General features: G+C 47.4%; 1 protein-coding gene across 7 annotated transcripts in view; it reads right to left on the bottom strand.

Moving 5' to 3' along the window:
* PDXDC1 (pyridoxal dependent decarboxylase domain containing 1) overlaps positions 1 to 18,935 on the bottom strand; it is a 62,592-nt gene that overhangs the window by 2,318 nt on the left and 41,339 nt on the right. For 6 of the 7 annotated variants that reach the window (XM_032144962.2, XM_058434094.1, XM_058434093.1 and 3 more), the window contains 12 exons: positions 17,521 to 17,646; positions 13,741 to 13,791; positions 9,604 to 9,667; positions 7,358 to 7,446; positions 6,241 to 6,346; positions 4,410 to 4,581; positions 3,306 to 3,424; positions 2,887 to 3,008; positions 1,907 to 1,999; positions 1,732 to 1,828; positions 741 to 845; positions 63 to 295 (listed from right to left, as the gene is read on the bottom strand). In XM_032144962.2, the coding sequence (XP_032000853.2) occupies positions 63 to 295; positions 741 to 845; positions 1,732 to 1,828; positions 1,907 to 1,999; positions 2,887 to 3,008; positions 3,306 to 3,424; positions 4,410 to 4,581; positions 6,241 to 6,346; positions 7,358 to 7,446; positions 9,604 to 9,667; positions 13,741 to 13,791; positions 17,521 to 17,646 (1,377 nt within the window). Of the gene's footprint in view, positions 1 to 62; positions 296 to 740; positions 846 to 1,731; positions 1,829 to 1,906; positions 2,000 to 2,886; positions 3,009 to 3,305; positions 3,425 to 4,409; positions 4,582 to 6,240; positions 6,347 to 7,357; positions 7,447 to 9,603; positions 9,668 to 13,740; positions 13,792 to 17,520; positions 17,647 to 18,935 lie in introns of those variants that run through there. The other variant, XM_058434098.1, reaches the window with a different exon arrangement.

The following is an 18,935-nucleotide window of genomic DNA, read 5'->3' as shown; positions in this document are numbered from 1 at the left end:
AATACTCAGCACAGTCTCAAACCACACAGTGAGTCTTATCTTAAGCTCTCCGGTCCTTCTACCTGTGGGTGGTCATCTTCTGGGTGTGGGACCCCTTTCTGGAAGACCTCGGACTGGTCGGCGTGCTGAGGGCTGGGAGCCCCTGGGTGTCCCTCAGTGCTGCTGGCCTCGAGAGTGATCTGCTCCGGTCCACAGGACAGGCGCTCCACCTTTTCTAAGTCTTCAATGTGACTGACTGAGCTGGTCTCACTCAAAGCATCTGAACCTCGCAGGGACCTTTTAAAAGGCTTCTGGCCTACAGAAAGGGCAGACAGACTGCACTGAAGCTCAGTGAGGATACTTCTGCAACACAGGCTGTCTGTGCAACAGATAATTGCTTTATTTCACAACAAAGCTTCAGCAGAAACCTTTACTGGCTCTGAGATGTTTTAGGAGATGAGAAAACCGAGAGCTGCTAGTGTGACACCAACATGCTCCCCAGGCCAGGGAACTCTAAGGTCATCTTCATTAGGAAATGCCCAGGAGGGTAAACACCACAGTGACAATGTCATCTTTCAAGACCCCAACTTAATCAAGGCTGAATCCCACGGCTACCAAAATGGTTAAAGAGATGGTAGTAGTTGGTCTTAAGTGAAGAGAAATAGACCTCTGAAGTTCAAGAACCCAGAAAACAAAGGAACGCAAGTAACAGCCAACAGGGGAAACCTGTTACCTGAATTCCGCGCAGAGGCGTCACTTACCTGGAAGCCTCTGCTTGGTGCGACTGCCCGAGGGCGTTGGAGGCGGTGTGACTCCTGCACCTTGTGCTTTGTAGACATATATGGGTTCTGTGGACTCCAGAGAGCCTGCAGGAGAGGAGAGGGCTGGGTGGAGGCTACAGGCACAGGCTGCCCTTGAAGACACCACCTGCCCTCACACAGCCTTGCTCCCCAGTAACCTCCTTCCAGCCATTGAGCCTGCCACAGACTGGTGGAGAGGAGGGCACTTATGAATGTGCCGTGAGCTAGAGAAAGCTGCCTCACAGGGCCATTACCGCCAGCACTCGCCAGCAGTGCGGCATAAGCGCACCCAGGGAGCCAGGCCCAACAGGGAAACGTACTGTAGCCACAAGAAGTGGGTGCCTCTTTGCTGAAGGCTAAGGCTTGGCAGATTAGAAATCAGATTATCTTTTGCTTTCATGACAATAGAGTCATCGTTTCCTGGGGAAGAATGAAGGAAGGGGCTCAAGTGTAGGAAACTATTTCCTCGGTAGAATAGGAAAGGAGGAGTCACGGACTGTTAACACCCTCCCCACATTCCAGCGGCTGAAACGCTTGCTGGCTGCCTGGTTCAAAATAAACCGTGCCAGCGCTCCATGCTTCAGTCTCTGCATTGCCACTTGCAAAAGCCGTCCTCTGCTGGGGCAGAACACACATGAAGACAAGAAGTATTAACCCTGAACCAAAATGCCCAAGACACAGCACCCTGAGAGTCTGCACGGCTGTCATGGCCTCGCGGTGGCGACAGCTGTGGAGAGCGGGTAGCTGCTTTCTTGCTGTTTCAGCCACCAGGGTGTGGGGGGAGGAGGACAGGGCACACTAGACCTTGTCTCCTCAGATGCCCGGCCCACACCCAGTGATGAAGAACGGGAACCAGGCCAGGCTTCTCAGTGGGAAGAGTGTTGGGACCCAACGGCATTTGGTGAAACCTCCCAAGGTCAAAAAGACCCAGGAAGAGGCTCTGCCGTCTTACCTGCTGTCAAGTTAAAAGTTCTTCCCTTCTGTAAAGCCTGGACTGGAGAAAACCAATTCAGCACGGAGCCCACTACAGGGATCTGCCGCAACACCCCCTGCAAGACAGGACCAGCGCTCAGGGCCGCCTGGCCTCGCGGCGGCTCCCCCAGCCTGCTGCCCGTCGGGGGCCTCACCTCTTCCAGAAGCCGTTCTTCATTTGCCTTCTGCAGCTCCACCTGAGCTTCCTGAATGCCTTTCCGAACCACTTCTGTCATGTTTTCCAAAAGCTGTGGCAAGACCAAGAAACGCATTACTTGTTTAAGCTTCTCAGCTGGGGCCCAGAAGAGCTAGTAACACAGCACTGAGGGAATTTTTCAAAAGCAGGTCAATGACATCCTGCATCGAAACGCCGACGTAAAAAGAAAACAGAAAATCAAAGACAAGCGGATAAAATGCTCAGAGGCCTAGGCAGACACACCTTGGTGAACCTGCCTCATTTGCTATGCATTCTTGAAAACAGAGTTAGAAGTCATAAAGTCAGGCTGGAAAGAAACCTTAAGGAGTCCACCCAGCAAGGAATGAAGCTGGCTCCTCGGCCGCATGTCCAATGGCACGTGTCTCTCTCCTTTTAGAGCAGTCTTACCTTGGTCCCTCTTCTCTCCTTTTGAGTGATTTTTTAGGGAAGTAATCATCTGTTTGGAGGATACCTTATCAGCCTTGTATCCTGGTCCTCCATGCTAAGTGACCCACAGCAGTAGGTCTATTCCTGGTGGGAAGTGCTGTAGGGAAGGGGGGTAGGGGGAACCACACATAAAGCAGCCCGTTTCATTCACCCTCAGGACACAGCTCCAGAGCGGAAGTCCTCCCTGACCTTGGTGACAGGGGTGAGTCTGTCTGCCTGTGTGTCCAGCTACCCGCCCTCTTCTCCAAGGCAGGGTTACTACACAGCATGGCTATGTGGATCTTTCCCCCTGAGCTTGTGAGATCACTGGGGCATGTGTCAAATCCACTTGGCATCCCTGACACCTGGCACAAGGCCCAGCTTACAGGAAACACTGACAGACTTTGAGAGACAACGGACAGACATCCCAAGGGCAGCTCCTTTCCTTGTGGCCCCTGCTGTTTGGTGGGACAAAACTCAGAAAAGGAATAAACACTGATGGGTGCTACGGACCCTCGAGTTCTCCTCTATCTCCCGGGCTGTGGCCGCAATGGTCTCCACGAGCTCAGCAGCGTCGACGTCATCGCTCGCCATGCCGACATAAAGGCAGCTCTTCATGCTCTTATACTCAGGGCCTGCAAAGGAAACGAGACAAACTTGGGTTTCCAAGTCCTCTGTCATGGGTGAGACGTGGACCTGCTCTCCTGTTAAGTGTCCTGACCACACACAAAGGGGTCTCCTCCATGGAGATTCTAGGGGCAGAGAGAAGGGCCTGCAAGGCTGCAGAAAGGGAGGGAGGTCTCAGAACCGCACCTTCGCCTGGAACTCAGCCAGAGAGATGCTAACCCTCCAAGAGATGAGCCATCTTCTTTAAAGCCAGTTAGCAAGTGTCTTCCAAACCTCACAGTTGACTTATAAAAGTAAGTAATTACCTATTTTAAAGGTTAGGTCAGATTCCAGTTCATTTAACTTTTTCAGGAGTCCAGCATGGATTTTTTCCCCTTCGGGATCTGATTTCAAACTGCTCTTATCATCATTAGCATGTTCATACCTAAAACAACATCAAACCACAGCATTTCAGCCTAAAAGATCAAATGTCTCTTCTGATACAGGATTAGAGGTGGAGTAGAAAACTAAATATTAGCAAGACAATGCAGTGGAACCAATGGGCAAAAGAGCTACTGCGAGTGTCTCCAGACCACAAACTTTCAGGAAGTTTGCCAGGAGTAAAGAGAAAGTCACAGGAAAGCCTTTTTTTTTTTTTTTTTTTTTTTTGAGGCAGGGTCTCACTCGGTGGCCCAGGCTGGAGTGCAGTGGCATGATCTTGGCTTACTGCAACCTCCACCTCCTGGGCTCAGTTGATCCTTCCATCTAAGCTTCCCGAGTAGCTGGGACTACAGGTGTGCACCACCACCTCTGGCTAATTTTTGTATTTTGTAGAGATGGGGTTTCACCATGTTGTCCAGGCTGGACTCAAGCTCCTGGCCTCAAGTGACCTATGCTCCTGTTGGCCTCCCAAAGTGCTGGAATTATAGGCATGAGCCACCGTGCCCAGCCGAAAGCCTAAGTCTTTAGTTCCATGCGAGGTCTGGAAGTCTCATGTGCAATACAAAAAGAGGTTTGCCTCACCTCTGAAGGCGAGAAAGCAGCCACAGGACTGCACCCACTGAAAGGACAGGGGAGTTCTCTCCCCGAGAGCTGGGTTCTTTTTCTTACTGATTTGCAGTTCTCTATATGCCCTGGATAGTAACCATTGTCAGTGAGTGATATATAGCTGTTGGCATCTTCTCCTAGGTAGCTGAGAGTCGGCACCTACAGACAGAACATTCAGCAACTCCCCTCCCTGAGTGCCATGCTGGCCAAATCGCCTGCTTGCACTGTGGTTTTGTAAATGCCCAGAAAACCGAGTTGAATTTTCGTTAAGCATATTGTGACTACACATTCATCTTGGATTTCTAAGATGGTTCAGAAAATGACCCACCCGTGTTCTTTATACAGAAAAGTCTCCAACATCAAGTGGCAGGCCAAGACTTTACCTGACAACCCCTATTCCAGGCCAGTTAGGGTCATCGACATATAGGAGACCTGCTGTTGCTTCCACTTCCTGCTTGAACTCTTCACGCAACTGGAGCGTACAGCACAGCACTGGCAGTTTGCTTTCTATGCAGGCTACGAGCTGATCCACATCCTCTCCCCGAGTTCCTAAAACTGAAGATGTTCACAATGTCAGAGAAATGCTCACGAGATGGTCAATGACAAGAGGGCAGGGCTCCCTCTTCCACTACTGGGAAGGTCAAAAGCTCGAGGTACTCCAGTTACCGGGAGCCATGGAGATTTTTAAAAAAAGGCACTCAACCCAGACATGGAACAATTAGGGTCAGAAACGGACACAGCTGGCTGTAGCAGGTGTGGAGTGTTTCTCTCACAGATGTGGCCCACAGTGACATACTCCAGTGTTAGAAATCACTCTTCCCACAGCAAGCCTACTTCAGGTAGGCTGGAGACATCACACCATAGGTTCAGCACAAAAAGGCAACCACAGATTCTGCACATTCCTATGACTGAAAGGAAGTACTGTGGTGGGCTGCTGTCCCCAAACAGGAAGGGCAGGGAGATGGTGACAGCGCCGGGCCTCAGGGCTCACTGGCTTACTTTTGCAGTTTTAGAGACTAAGTCTCTAGAGCTGTGGCCAGGCAATCCTTATAGTGGCCAGTGTTTTGGGAATCTGAGGCAGGAGGATCACTTAAGGCCAGGAGTTCAAGAGCAGCCTGGGTGACACAGTGAGACCACATCTCTATGAAAAATAAAATTAAAAAAATAGATGTGATGGTGCTCGCCTATAGTCCCAGCTCCTTGGGAGGCTGAGGCAGGGGATTGCTTGAGCCCAGGAGGTCGAGGTTGCAATGAGCTATGGTCAAGACACTGCATTCCAGCCTGGGTGACAAATGAGACACTGTTTCTAAAAATAAAAATAAAAACCAAAACACAGATCCCCAGGCTCCATTCTAGAATCTCTAGGGGTGGGCGGCCACTGGTTGTGTGTAAAACTCCCAGGTGACTCTAATGTGCAGTGGGGAGTGAGAACAAGGCCTTGCAGTGGAAAACCGAGAGTCACAAGACATCAAAATACAGGAATTCTAGCCTGGCCAACGTGGCAAAACCCCATTTCTACAAAAAATGCAAAAATTAGTCCAGTGTGGTGGCTCATGCCTGTGGTCCCAACTCCTCGGGGGCTGAGGTGGGAAGATCACTTGAGCCCAGGAGGTCAAGGCTGCAGTGAGCCACGATTGCACCACTGCACTCTAGCCTGGGTGACAGAGCAAGACCCTGTCTCAACAACACCAAAAAAGGAATTCAAGTGATGACTTTTTTTTTTTTTTGAGACGGAGTCTCCTCTGTCCCCCAGGCTGGAGTGTAGTGGTGTAATCTCAGCTCACTGCAACCTTGGCCTCCCGGGTTCAAGTGATTCTCCTGCCTCAGCCTCCCAAGTAGCTGGGACTGCAGGCATGTACCACCATGCCCGGCTAATTTTTTGTACTTTTAGTAGGGGCAGGGTTTCACCATGTTGGCCAGGCTGGTCTCGAACTCCTGACCTCAGATGATCTGCCTGCCTTGGCCTCCCAAAGTGCTGGGATTACAGGTGTGAGCCACCATGCCCGGCCAATTCAGGTGACTTCTAAATTCTCATTCTGATTCTGGTAAGTTACATGGGAATGTTAATCTACCTAAATTTAGCCCAAAAGAAAAGAAAATGCCCCTCCAAAAAGAGACGCTAATAACTTTAGGAGAATGGAATATCATAAGGGCAAGCTAATCTATCCAGCAGCCCCAGAACAAAAGCAAGGGATGTCCACCGAGCCTGGTTACCTGCTGCTGTCATCAAAGGGCTGAACCGCAAACACGTGCCCTCAGCTTCCAGATCCATGACCGTGAGGCCGCTTGCAGGCACCAGCTGTTTCAGCTGTTCTCCCAGCTGTGAGGAGGACACAATGAACACCCTCCCGTAAGGAGGGACTCAGGCATCTTCAGGACCCACCCTCATCCCCTCGGCCCCAGACCAAAGAGGCTCCGGAGAGCTGGTTCCTGCTCATCTTTTGACTGTCTCTGATTACTCAGAGCAGCTTTTTAAAAACAATAAATTTTATGTTTTTTCTCATTAATACAAGTTCATTGTAGACAAATTTACGAAATACAGGTAAACAAAAAGAAGAAAGTAACAATGACCCACAATACATTACTAAGCGACACCCACTGCTGACATGTGATCTGCCCCCAGCGTCTTTTCTCCGAGTGGCGGGCAGGGGGTTGTAGTTGTTGTTGTCATAAAACATGCTACTCGACACTGCTTAGTAACCTGCATTGATTCATTTCATTTATGATGACCAGTTCCCTTCTGCTTGAGACATTCAGCTCGAGACATTCAGCTCCGTGGTCTCTCACAGCTGTGCTGAGCCCCAGCATGGATGTACCAGGACTTATCCACCAACCCTGCTAGGCTGGGCGTGTCCAGCATTGGCTAGAACCACTGCTGCTGCCGCCGTCCCACACTGTTCACAAGACCCTTCAGACTCAAATCCTAGAGCTGCTATTCAGTGCCCAAAAAGCTACCGAAGCGCAGGCCTGGCTCCACACTGCCAGGCGCAGATGCTCAGCAGACTCTGCCTGGGGGCTCCCGGCTGTGCTGCCTGGGCTCACCAGAACCCACCGCAGCTGCCCTGCAGCCCACATTTTGCCTGTTGTCTCACAGCCTTATACGGCAGCAAGGAAAGTGAGGGAGCAATGCTGGAAGGACTTGCCAGAGGTGACCCAGCTCGTGAGGCGGTAACGGAACGGGGAACAGAACTCCAGAGCAGGCCCAGCACTGGCAGGGCGGCTCCTCCTGTGGGCCTCAGTTCCCATACACGAGCACGCGTCACCCTCACCAGCAGGTCGGATGGTGATGGACGGGGACCTGAAAGGAAGGGTGGGCGACTGCCATTCTCACCCAGCGATTCAGCGCATCACATGAGTGCCTCTCCCGGCCGACTGCTGAAGGTGTCATGTTGGGCACTGGGACGGCTTTAAACACCGGATCTGACACCAAAACAGAGCAAGGGAGTCACTCCCAGAAACATGGCTGACCAAAAAAAAACACCCTCCAAACCCCACATCATTCCCATCCCAATGTTAGCGCGAGGGCATTGACTATTATTACTGAATTCTCACGTATTATCTGACAGAAGGGCTACATTTCTTTTTCCTCGTGATCTATGTAACATTTGAATACATTCACATAAAACAGAATTATTAATTTCATTTTTGAAAAGGTTTGTTTCGAGGGATTTCAAGACGAAACAGCAATTGTTATAAGTTACTAACTAGTTTACCAAGCACCGTGTGAGGTCTCTGAGTGCCATGATCATCCAACTAGGCCTCACAGTGGGTGCCAACCCATGCCAGGCACACAGCCCGACACTTGGGATAGAAGCCAGGTAAGGTTTCTGTCATCTTGGAGCTTACATTTTAGTTGAGGAAACAGACCATAAAGAAAGAAAATCACTCCATGTGGTTGTTAGTGTCACAAGAGAAGCTGGGGGCTCTGATAGAAAACGATGGAGTCCCCTCAGGCAGGATAGGCAGGGAAGGCTCTCTGAGGATGTGGATACTTAGTGGAGACCGAAATGGTGAGGAGGAGCTGGCACCAGAAGAGAGAAATGTGTGTGAGGCAGAGGGAACGCCGAGCATTAAGCCCTTGCAGCAGGAAAGGGCAGAGTGTTCCTGGAGCGCGGAGAAGACTGGCGTGACTGAGTCACAATGAACAAGAGGGAGAGTGGAAGAGGGGAAGGAAGAGGCGAAGTCGGGGCAGAGTGCGCAGGCCTCATGGGAGAGCCTGGCCTTTGTTCGACCAAAATGGTAAGACACCCAGGGGCTCTGGGCAGGGAAGTGACACTGACAACGGGAGTGCTGGGAAGGGAAGAGCGTGGTCCCTTTAAATGACACAGAAGCGGGGAAGGGAAGTGCTGGGGAGAGAAAGGCGGGTCCCTGGCTAGGGCTCTACCCCCACGGACCTAGGTGAGGACAAGCACTGCTGCCTTCCCCCAAATGTTGCATTTCCCAAGACCATTCTGGCCCACCACACCACCATCCTGGGCCTATAAAAACCTGAGACCCTAGTGGGCACACAGAAGTGGCTGGATGGCAAGAGGAACACATTGGTGGAAAAAGACACAAGCGGCTGGTCATCGAGAGCAGGCCGGCAGAAGAGCACCCCGACAGGCACCGGCAAGCCAGCAGGCCATCGACCACGGAGACGAGGCGGAGTTTGGCCAGGGCCACTAAGCGGCCCAACTCCAAGGGAAATCTATCTCCCTTCTGGCTCCCCCATCAGCAGAGAGCTACTTCCATTCAATAAAACCTTGCACTCATTCTCCAAGCCCACGTGTGATCCCATTCTTCTGGTACACCAAGGCAAGAACCTGGGATACATTAATCCCTCTGTCCTTGTGATAAGGAAGGGGGTCTAAGTGAGCTAAAACAAGCTGCCTACAGACAGCTAAAGTAAAAGAGCACACTGTAACACATGCCCACTGGTGCTTAGGAGCTGTAAAACATTCACCCCTAGATGCTGCCATGGGGTCGGAGCCCCACAGCCTCCCGTCTGTATGCTCTCCTAGGGGTCTGAGCAGCAGCAGGGCACTGAAGAAGCGAGCCACACCCCCATCACATGCCCTTGGAGGGGGACAAGGGAATCTTTCCCGTTTCAACACCATGTGACTTCCACTTATGACCCTCACTCTGCCAGGTGGAGAATGGTCTGGAATGGGCTGTGTAGAATGCATGAAAGTCAGAGGTCACTTGAGAGTGGACAATGGCCATCCAGGTAAAAAAGCAGTGGTGCCCTGGACTAGACTGGTGGCACTTGGAACATTCTGTAAAGATACAGATTCCTGGGTACAACCTACTGACTCAAAATATGTGGGAAGTAAGACCCACAAATCTTTATGTTCAAGCAACTCTTTCTCAGCCATTCCAGCACTGGTCCAGGGACCCCTGGTTTAATCACCACAAACTATCAGCAAATTGCTAAGGCATTTCGGACTGAAGTTTTCATGAAAATTATTACATTATTCTGAAATGCTGACTGAAGATTTTCAGCAATAAAAATATTTTGAACTATTTAACTTGAAATGGTATCAAATTCAAAGCCTTTAACACAGATATGAAAACAACCCTCTTTTAAAATTCACCGACCTGAGCCTGGTAATTCCTGGAAAAATCTGAACACCACCACCGGGGAGCTGAGCTCATCTTCCACCTGGAAGAACGGAAGTCTCATATCACCAAGTAACATTAAACTCCAGACACCTTCAAAATGAAATGCTGAGTTCAAAAACTCGCTTAGACATGCTCTATTTGTAAATAAACACACTAAAAAGTTTACAGATTAATTTCAGTTGCTAGAGAAAAATCAAATGTTTAGTAAAATTTTAAAAAATAACTATGAGCCAGCCCTGAGAGTACACTGTGAATTGTAAGATATTTGACACTGGTACATTGAAATTAAAGCAGGGGGAAATTTTAATAAGGGATAAACATAGGTCTAACATTAAAGATTAAAACCAGTAAGATTTAAACCAGTAACATTAAAGATTAAATTAGATTTAAACCAGTAACATTTAAACCAGTAACATTAAAGATTAAATTAGATTTAAATTAAAGATTAAATTAGATTAACCAGTAAGATTAAAACCAGTAACATTAAAGATTAAAACCAGTAAGAAGCAGTGAAATTAGACTCAGTGCTGAGACAGCCCATGCTTTCAAGAATCCCAGAAATTATGCAGGATTTATTGAAACGTAAACTTTTTTTTTTTTTTTTTTTTTTTTTTTTTTAGAGATGGAGTCTTGCTATGTTGCCCAGGCTGGTCTTGAACTCTTGGCCTCAATTAATCCTCCTACTTTGCCTTTCCAAGTGTTGGGATTACAGGCATGAGACACTGTGCCTGGCCAACTAGAATTTTTTATACTCATAGAAAAAAAGAGGGGGGAACAAGTACTTTCTTCCCCTTTGTAAAACTAACAGAACAAGATGCAAGTCCTGCTGGTGATGAAGACAAGCACAGCTGAGAACTGGATCTGTATATTTTCTAATATATTTACTTATTATTAAAGACAGGCTGCAGAGGACTAACTTCATTAGTGGGTTTCCTAACAGTTGAAAAACATCCACTGTGTTATGTATTATGATAATTCAGCAACGAGTTCCTGTTCTGCATCAAACAGTATACCCTGACCTGGTCAAGCCATGGGGTCAGGGTACCATAAGCATCCATGTCCTTGGCAGGCTCTGTGGTACTGTAGGGGCGTGTGGGCGGCCCTGGTGGGGAAGATCTCTAAGCATCCAACAATCCCAGTACTATAGCTCTAGTCATAAAACTTATGTTCCAAGGCTCTGAGTGTGATGACTCACTGGTAGGGCCACAACAGGAAATGGTAACTTGGAAACAAGAAGCAGTGGCCCAAGATCTTTTCTACTCACTTTTCAAAGGACCGTGTGGACAGGATTCAGACCAAGCAGGATGTGAATTCAAATCTGCCAGTTATTTACGGGGCCAGTCCTGTGCTAAGCGCCTTCACATCTACCATCTTTAACTTTCACAGCGACAAATAAAACGTGATACTTTTAAAGGTATGGCGGTGGGCGGGGGGGGGGGGGTGCTTGATATTTAAATAGGGGAGCAAGCCCAATAAGCAAGGAGGAACAAAAAGGCAACAAAATAATCTGCCCATTCTCTCATCCTCAGCTAGGAGATGGCAGAATGAGGTGAGTGCCAAGACTGCTATGAATATTATGATCATCTTTTCTTTCTTTGAACTCGGTGGTCTCAAATGTCAGTGTGTGTAAGAAATAGTATACAGGGTTAGAGACACTTCTGGTTCTAGTAACGTGATAGACTGAGTGAATACTGAAGTTGTCAATTCTGAGTATCTGAAATACTGGGTTAAATATAATCAAGAACCAAAAAAAGGTTAAACCATGGCTGGGCTCACACACAAAAAATGGTGAATCCACAAAGAAGAGGAAACAGAAAGACGACTGTAAACTGAGTGGCAGGGGATGGGAGCATGTCTGGGGCCTGGCACTGGGCTTTCAGGGCTAGGGTCTTGGGTGTTAATGCCCAGGTGAGGGACAGTGGTTGAGTCTGTATGAGGCCTTTACAAAGCTTCTATAGGAAAAAACAAACAGATTTGATTTCAGATAGTAGTAAGAGTGATGAAGACGACCCAGGGGATGGAGTGATGTCTGACAGTGGGAGGTGATCTTAGGGTGGTCAGGAAAGGCCTTTCTGAAGAGGTGAGATTTGAATTAAGATCTGAAAGATAAGAAACCAGTCATTAGAAGAATTGGGGCTGGGGAGGCCGGGCGCTTTGGCTCACGCCTGTAATCCCAGCACTTTGGGAGGCTGAGGTGGGCGGATCACAAGGTCAAGAGTTCAAGACCAGCCTGGCCAACATGGTGAAACCCCATCTCTACTAAAAATACAGAAATTAGCTGGGCATGGTGGCATGTGCCTGTAATCCCAGCTACTTGGGAGGCTGAGGCAGGACAACTGCTTGAACAGGGACCCAGGAGGCGGAGGTTGCAGTGAGCCGAGATTGCGCCACTGCACTCCGGTCTGGGCTACAGAGTGAGACTCCGTCTCAAAAAAAAAAAAAACAGAAGAATTGGGGGTGGGGGTTGGGAAAAGTGTTTTCAGGCAGAGAGAACAGCATGTACAAAGGAGACTGTTGGGAGGGTTAAATGAAATAATGTATGTAAGGTACTCAGTACCACACATGAATTTCACAAGCAGCAGCTGGGATGGTGTTGATGGTGGTGGTGGTGATGATGATGATGATGATGACAACTCACAGGCCATAATGCCTCATGGTGTTAGCCAATTATCGTATCCTCTACTGAAAAAACAGCCACTGGAAGAAGGGACAGAGCAGGCTTTCTGCCTGGGCCAATGTGGCCTACAGAGATGCTCCAAAACAACTGGTGATTAACTAGCACCACTGGGTCCCCCAATTTGAGAATGAGGGAGCAGAATGAGGGAGGAAAAGCCAAGTGCACTCAACATAGCAGGGGCAGGAAAGCAAACAGGCCCAGCACTGCCTGGATTCCTAACGGCTTGCTCAATCTAGGCCATAATTTGCTTCTCTGTTTGCAATCAGAGGAGTCCAACCAACATACTTTCATTTGACAGTCAGTCTTGGAAAGAAAATGACTCAATGTCACAGGGCCACCCTGTGGCACTACTCTGAGGAGAGCCCAGGCCTCTGAACTTAGATTCATCCCTTCTGCTTCTCCAGTGGTCCACTTCCTCGTCCAAGGGTAGAACCCCCACCAAGCTAGAACTCGGGTCAACTGGTTCCAGACTCCCACTCAGAAGGCAGAGTAGCCACACCCCCTTCAACCAAACCATGTATTTTTTTTTCTTCCTTGAGACAGGGTCTCTGTCACCCAGGCTGGAGTGCAGTGGCGCAATCTTGGCTCACTGCAACCTCCGCCTCCCAGGTTCAAGCAATTCTTTCACCTCAGCCTCCCCAGTAGCTAGGACTACAGGCATGTGCCACCATGCTTGGCTACTTTTTGTATTTAAACCAAACCACGTTCTAAAAGAAAAATAAACTCTAATGACTTGAACCCCAAATACACTCAAATGTTAGTTTTAAACTTAAGCATACCTTGCAGAATTGTCAAAGAAACACTCAGTGAACCTACTTAAATTAGAATTTGACATGTATTTCCTGAAGTTCTAAAATACAATGAAGCAAAAACAAAAACATTCAAACCTGAACTGATCCTCATTCTCTCCTAAGTCCTTATTTCCTTATCTAGTTATGCCTAGGGAACAATCTCTGTTGGATTCACTTCAGGAAGGTATCAGGAGAAGACAAGAGCAGGGCCATTTGCTTTTGTCTTTCTCCCACTTCATGCAAATGAAAACTGATGGCAGAAGGTTGCAGAAAGAGAAGCCCAAAGCATTCTGAGGCACAAAGTGAGTTTTCATTTTGGGAAGATGAGCGTGCCGAAGGCCTTGGGCAGCTGAAGTCAATGGTGTTTATCTTTGTGCAATTTTGAACTTCAACACAATAAATGAAGTACATGAAAAGCACCATAGGAATTAAACATTGTATGGTTCAAATTTCTTCGCTTCAGGCTCACTGTATAAATACAGGCAGTTTTGGGTTTTTTTTTTTTTTTTTTTTTTTTTTTTAACTGGAGCTGCCACAATTCCACTGAAATGTGGAGAAAATGATTCTAAAGTTCTAAAATCATTCTAAGTTGCTGAAGTTCAAAAAAAGTTTTGTTTTGAAAACAGATGAAATTATATACTATACCAAGATTTTGATGTAATTCACTTTCTTCAAACTTCCCTGCAACCGTTGACTCTGCAAATGACAAAAAATAACACATGTAATTAGACGGACATGGGATATGAAGAAGTGGTTTTCACCAGGGGCTGTTGAGGTCTGTGAACACGGATGTCAGGCAAAGTCACCTGCAACTTGGTGGTTTCTAAGTTCAGCCACCTGTTTTTGTATTTCAACATCTGTAAATATTCACCAATCTTTCATTTAAAATTTACATGTAGTAATTCAAGAAAAGCAGTTTCTAATAAGACACAGAAATCTGTTGTATTTGCAATGTAAGTCTGTCTTTCATTCAAAAGCTACTGAGCATAAACATGTGCAAGGCACAGTACTGAACACTAGGGGAGACCAATGACAAATGAGAGGACGCAGCACGCTCAAGAGCTGGTGATAAGAGCACAGTGCTGCCACTTATCACCTGCAGGACCACGGATAAGTCACTTCATCTGCTAGTCACCAGCTATGTAAACTGTCTGTGCTTCAGTTCCCTCAATTATAAAATGGGGAGGATAGTATGTATCTCACACTGCTGTGAGGATCAAATGAGTTGATAGGCAATACAACAAGTGCTTAGAAACAGGGTCTAGAATGTAGTGTCACTAGACTAATGTCTCAATCCCAGGTCCCTCATCACTAATCATATCTAACTCATGGGATTAGAGTACATTAATTCAACAGATATTCACTGAGTACTGGACAATAGAAAGCCCCTCAAGAAATTCTTTTTTTTCTTAAAGAAAATTAATTCTGAATACACTGTCATCAGTGGAACTTACATTCTAGTGAAGTTGCAGGGATCAAATGGGATGATGCATGAAAGTACTTCATGGTGCCTGACACTGAGGTGAATGATCAATAACTACTGAAGACAAGAAAGAAGAGAGGGAGAAGAGAAGGAAGAGGAGGAGAATGCTGATTTCCGCTCTCAGGAAATGTATGCTCCACTGTGGACTATAAGGCATGGCTATATACATATTACCATGTCTGCTAAATGTCCATGCAGTTTAATACATGCATTTAGCCTGTGAGTCAGCAACAGGACAGCATTCAAATCCTCAGGAGTATACGGTTCTGCCTGCAAGAAGATGCCAGAGCTGTGCTGACCTCAAGGGTCTGGTAGTTAATGGCATCATTCTCCTGCACTCCATAGCCAAGGGAAATTGAAAAAATCTCCTGAGTGCCCAAACCATCTCTAAGTTACTAAGGCTTCTCTTTTCTAAGAACCACATCTCAAGAAGTGAGCTAACAGCAGAGCGAGAAACTTTTCAAAAAATGCAGTGCTTTTGTAAACATAATGAGCATCAATTCTTTTTTGAGACAGGGTCCTACTCTGTTGCCCAGGCTGGAGTGGAGTAGTGCAGTAGTGCTATTTGGGCTCACTGCAACCTTGACCTCCTGGGCTCAAGTGATCTTCCCACCTCAGCCTCTTGAGTAGCTGGGATCATAGGTGTGCGCCACTACACCCGGCTAATTTTTGTATTTTTTGTAGAGACAGGGTTTCACCACATTGCCCAGGCTGGTGTTGAACTCTGGGGTTTAAGTGATCCACCTGCCTTGGCCTCCCAAAGTGCTGGGATTATAGGCATGAGCCACTGCACCCAGCCCAGAGCATAAATCTTAAAACTATTGGACTATCCTAACATATGATGAACAAAGGGACTACTGCTGGAGCACTATGAAAATACTTTTCGTGTGTGTGTGTGTGTGTGTGTGTTGTTTTTTAGATGCAGTCACCCAGGCTGTAGTGCAGTGGCACAATCTTGGCTTACTGCAAACTCCGCCTCCCAAGTTCAAGCAATTCTCCCTGCCTCAGCCTTCTGAGTAGCTGGGACTACAGGCGCCTGCCACCATGCCTGGCTAATTTTTGTATATTTAGTAGAGACGGGATCTCACCATGTTGGCCAGGCCGGTCTCAAACTCCTGACCTCAGGTGATCCGCCCGCCTCGGGCTCCCAAAGTGCTGGGATTACAGGCATGAGCCACCACGCCCAGCCTATTTTTCTTTCTTTCTTTTTTTTTTTTTTTTTTAAAGAGACTGAGTTTCGCTCTGTCGCCCAGGCTGGAGTGCAGTGGCACGATCTCGGCTCACTGCAAGCTCCGCCTTCTGGGTTCACGCCATTCTCCTGCCTCAGCCTCCCAAGTAGCTGGGACTACAGGCACCCATCACCATGCCCGGCTAATTTTTGTATTTTTATTAGAGACAGGGTTTCACCGTGTTAGCCAGGATGATCTTGATCTCCTGACCTCAGGATCTGCCCACCTCAGCCTCCCAAAGTGCTGGGATTACAGGCGTGAGCCACTGCACCTGGCCACCTATATTTCTTAAATATAGAAATGATACTTGAGGAAGTGCCAACTCCCCAAGAATATATTTAAAACAAAGATTTCAACCCACGTGCATAACTTACTATATGAACAGACACTACTGCAAGAGCTCTACCTGTATTCGTTCCTCGAGCCATCCTGGCAATCCTTGTCATATAATTTATATTTCACAGGTAAGAAAATGGAGGTGACGCACTTCTGAGCTTAGGTAGGGCTCAGCTCTAACCCTGAGTAAATATGACCTTGTTTTTTGGCCTTTTTATTTTTTAGAGACAGAGCCTCAGTCTGTCACCCAGGCTGGAGTGCAGTGGTGTGATCTCGGCTCACTGCAAGCTCCGCCTCCCGGGTTCACACCATTCTCCGGCCTCAGCCTCCTGAGCAGCTGGGACTACAGGCGCCCGCCACCATGCCCGGCTAATTGTTTGTTTTTTTTAGTAGAGATGGGGTTTCACCGAGTTAGCCAGGATGGTCTCAATCTCACGACCTTGTGATCCGCCCGCTTCAGCCTCCCAAAGTGCTGGAATTACAGGCGTGAGCCACTGTGCCCAGCCTGTTTTTTTGCTTTCTAAATGCTGTGATCTGAATATTTATGTCCCCACAAAATTCCTATGTTGAAACCTAATCCCAAATGAGTTGAGGCCTTTGGGAGGTGATTAGGGCATGAGGATGGAACCCTCAAGAACAGGATTAGTGACCTTCTGAAAGAGGCTCAAGGGAGTGTGTTCACCCCTTCTGCCATGTGAGGCCACATGCAAGGCACTATCTATGAGGAACGGGCCCTCACCAGACACGGAATCTCCTGGCACCTTGATCTGAGACTTCTCACGTCCAGAACTGTAAGCAATAAATGTCTGCTGTTTATAAATTACCCACTCTAAGGTATTTTGTTATAGAAGCCTGAATGCTCTAAAACACTGAAATATAGCATAATTATGTATTTTTCACAATTAGAACACACCTAAAATGGAGAGAGAATTAGAATTGTCCCCAAGAGCCCTGCAATTTGGAAACCCAAGCCAGCTGGTTTTTAAAATATCCATGCCCTCCATAACCACCCTGTAACCTTCCTATTCCCTCACCGCAGTCAGTCAATCAAGGGGAACACTCACTCCCCACCCCTCCACCTTTTGTACCCTTCTCCACCCCTTGGAAGTCATCTGTGACTTCTTTTCTGATCCCATGCTGACAATGGTGTTCCTTTTCATCTGATTTCATCTGCACACAAATGCTGGGACAGACAACCCAGCACTTTCTCCCAGAACTTTGAACAAGAAATATTTACATGCAGGGTGATTAGTCACTGGCTCACGAGACAGTCAATCCAGACAACAACACTCTGGATGGAAGGTACAGAAATGAGATGTTTTTCTGTCTGTGCTGTGGCCAAGGAGTCTTTCATTTAAATGTCAGGCTTCTACTCACCAGTTGACAGGCATGCTTGATCCTCTCCACAATCCCATCAAGTCCCAAGTATTGTAAAGACAACCACAGAGGCAGGGCACGGAGTTTGTCTGCGGGCTTATTTGATGTAAGACCAGCAACTAAAGTCTAAAAAAGCCAAAAGAGGTTTATTAATCAAAGCCATTGCAATCTCATAATACAACTAACCAGCTACCATTTGCTATCCACTTAGTGTGGGCTAGATGCCATACTAGTCACTAGGCTTGCATTATCCATGTGATCTTCCAACAACTCTGTGAGCTAAGTATTCTCGGTAACTTCACTCAGAGACCTCAGTTTGTCCAAGGGTTCACAGCTCAGGAGTGGCAAAGCCAGGAAAAGCCAGTGGAAAACCCAGATGGGTCACATCCCAGAACCTAGGAGACTCCCCACTTTCAAGGTAGCTCTGAGCATCCTCAAACACCTGGCCATTATTAGCTGAACAAGACAGCAGTGTTTTAGCAGAAATCACTTAAACCTTATTTTGCACGCTGACCTATATTATCAAGAACCACCCAGTTGTGTTTTTTTTTTTTTGTGACAGGTTTCATTTTCATTCTGTCACCCAGGCTGGAGCGCAGTGGTGTGATCATAGCTCACTGCAGCCTTGATCTCCAGGGCTCAATCAGCCCTCCCACGTTAGCCTCATGAGTAGCTGGGACTACAGGCTTATACCACCATGCCTAGCTAATTCTTTGTTGTTTTTTATAGAGATAGGGTTTCACCATGTTGCCCAGGCTGATCTCAAACTCTCAGGCTCAAGCGATCTGCCTGCCTCGGCCTTCCAAAGTGCTGGGATTACAGGCATGAGCCACCACGCCTGGCCCACAACTACGATTAAAAAAAAAATGTGGCCAGGTGCGATGGCTCATGCCTGTAATCCCAGCACTTTGGGAGGCCGAGGCAGGCAGATCACCTACGATCGGGAGTTCAAGACCAGCCTGACCAACATGGTGAAATCCTATCTCTACTAAAAATACAAAATAAGCCGGGCATGGTGGCGCATGCCTGTAATCCCAGCTACTTGGGAGGCTGAGGCTAGAGAATCACTTGAACCCAGGAGGTGGAGGTTGCAGTGAGCCAAGATCATCTCACCACTGCACTCCAGCCTAGGTGACAGTGCAAGACTCCATATCAAAAAAAAAAAAAAAAAAAAAAGTTACAACCTATCGGACAATGTGGATCAGGAGGCTTAAAACTCCCCCACTCAGTCATTCCACATCTGGGAACCTATTCTAAGGAAATAATTAGAAACACAGAAAGACGCTCACTGCTTCATTATTTTAGTAACAAAAATCTGAAAACATCCTGTAAGTTCATAAATGGAGAATAATTAAATTTTGACAGAATATTATGCAATCATAAAATGTCATTTAAAAAAGTCTCACCTTGAAAGT

The sequence above is a fragment of the Hylobates moloch genome, unplaced genomic scaffold (genome assembly GCF_009828535.3).
Source record: "Hylobates moloch isolate HMO894 unplaced genomic scaffold, HMol_V3 SCAFFOLD_23, whole genome shotgun sequence".
Taxonomy (NCBI): Eukaryota; Metazoa; Chordata; class Mammalia; order Primates; family Hylobatidae; genus Hylobates; species Hylobates moloch.
This window is presented reverse-complemented; position numbering and strand designations above follow the sequence as displayed.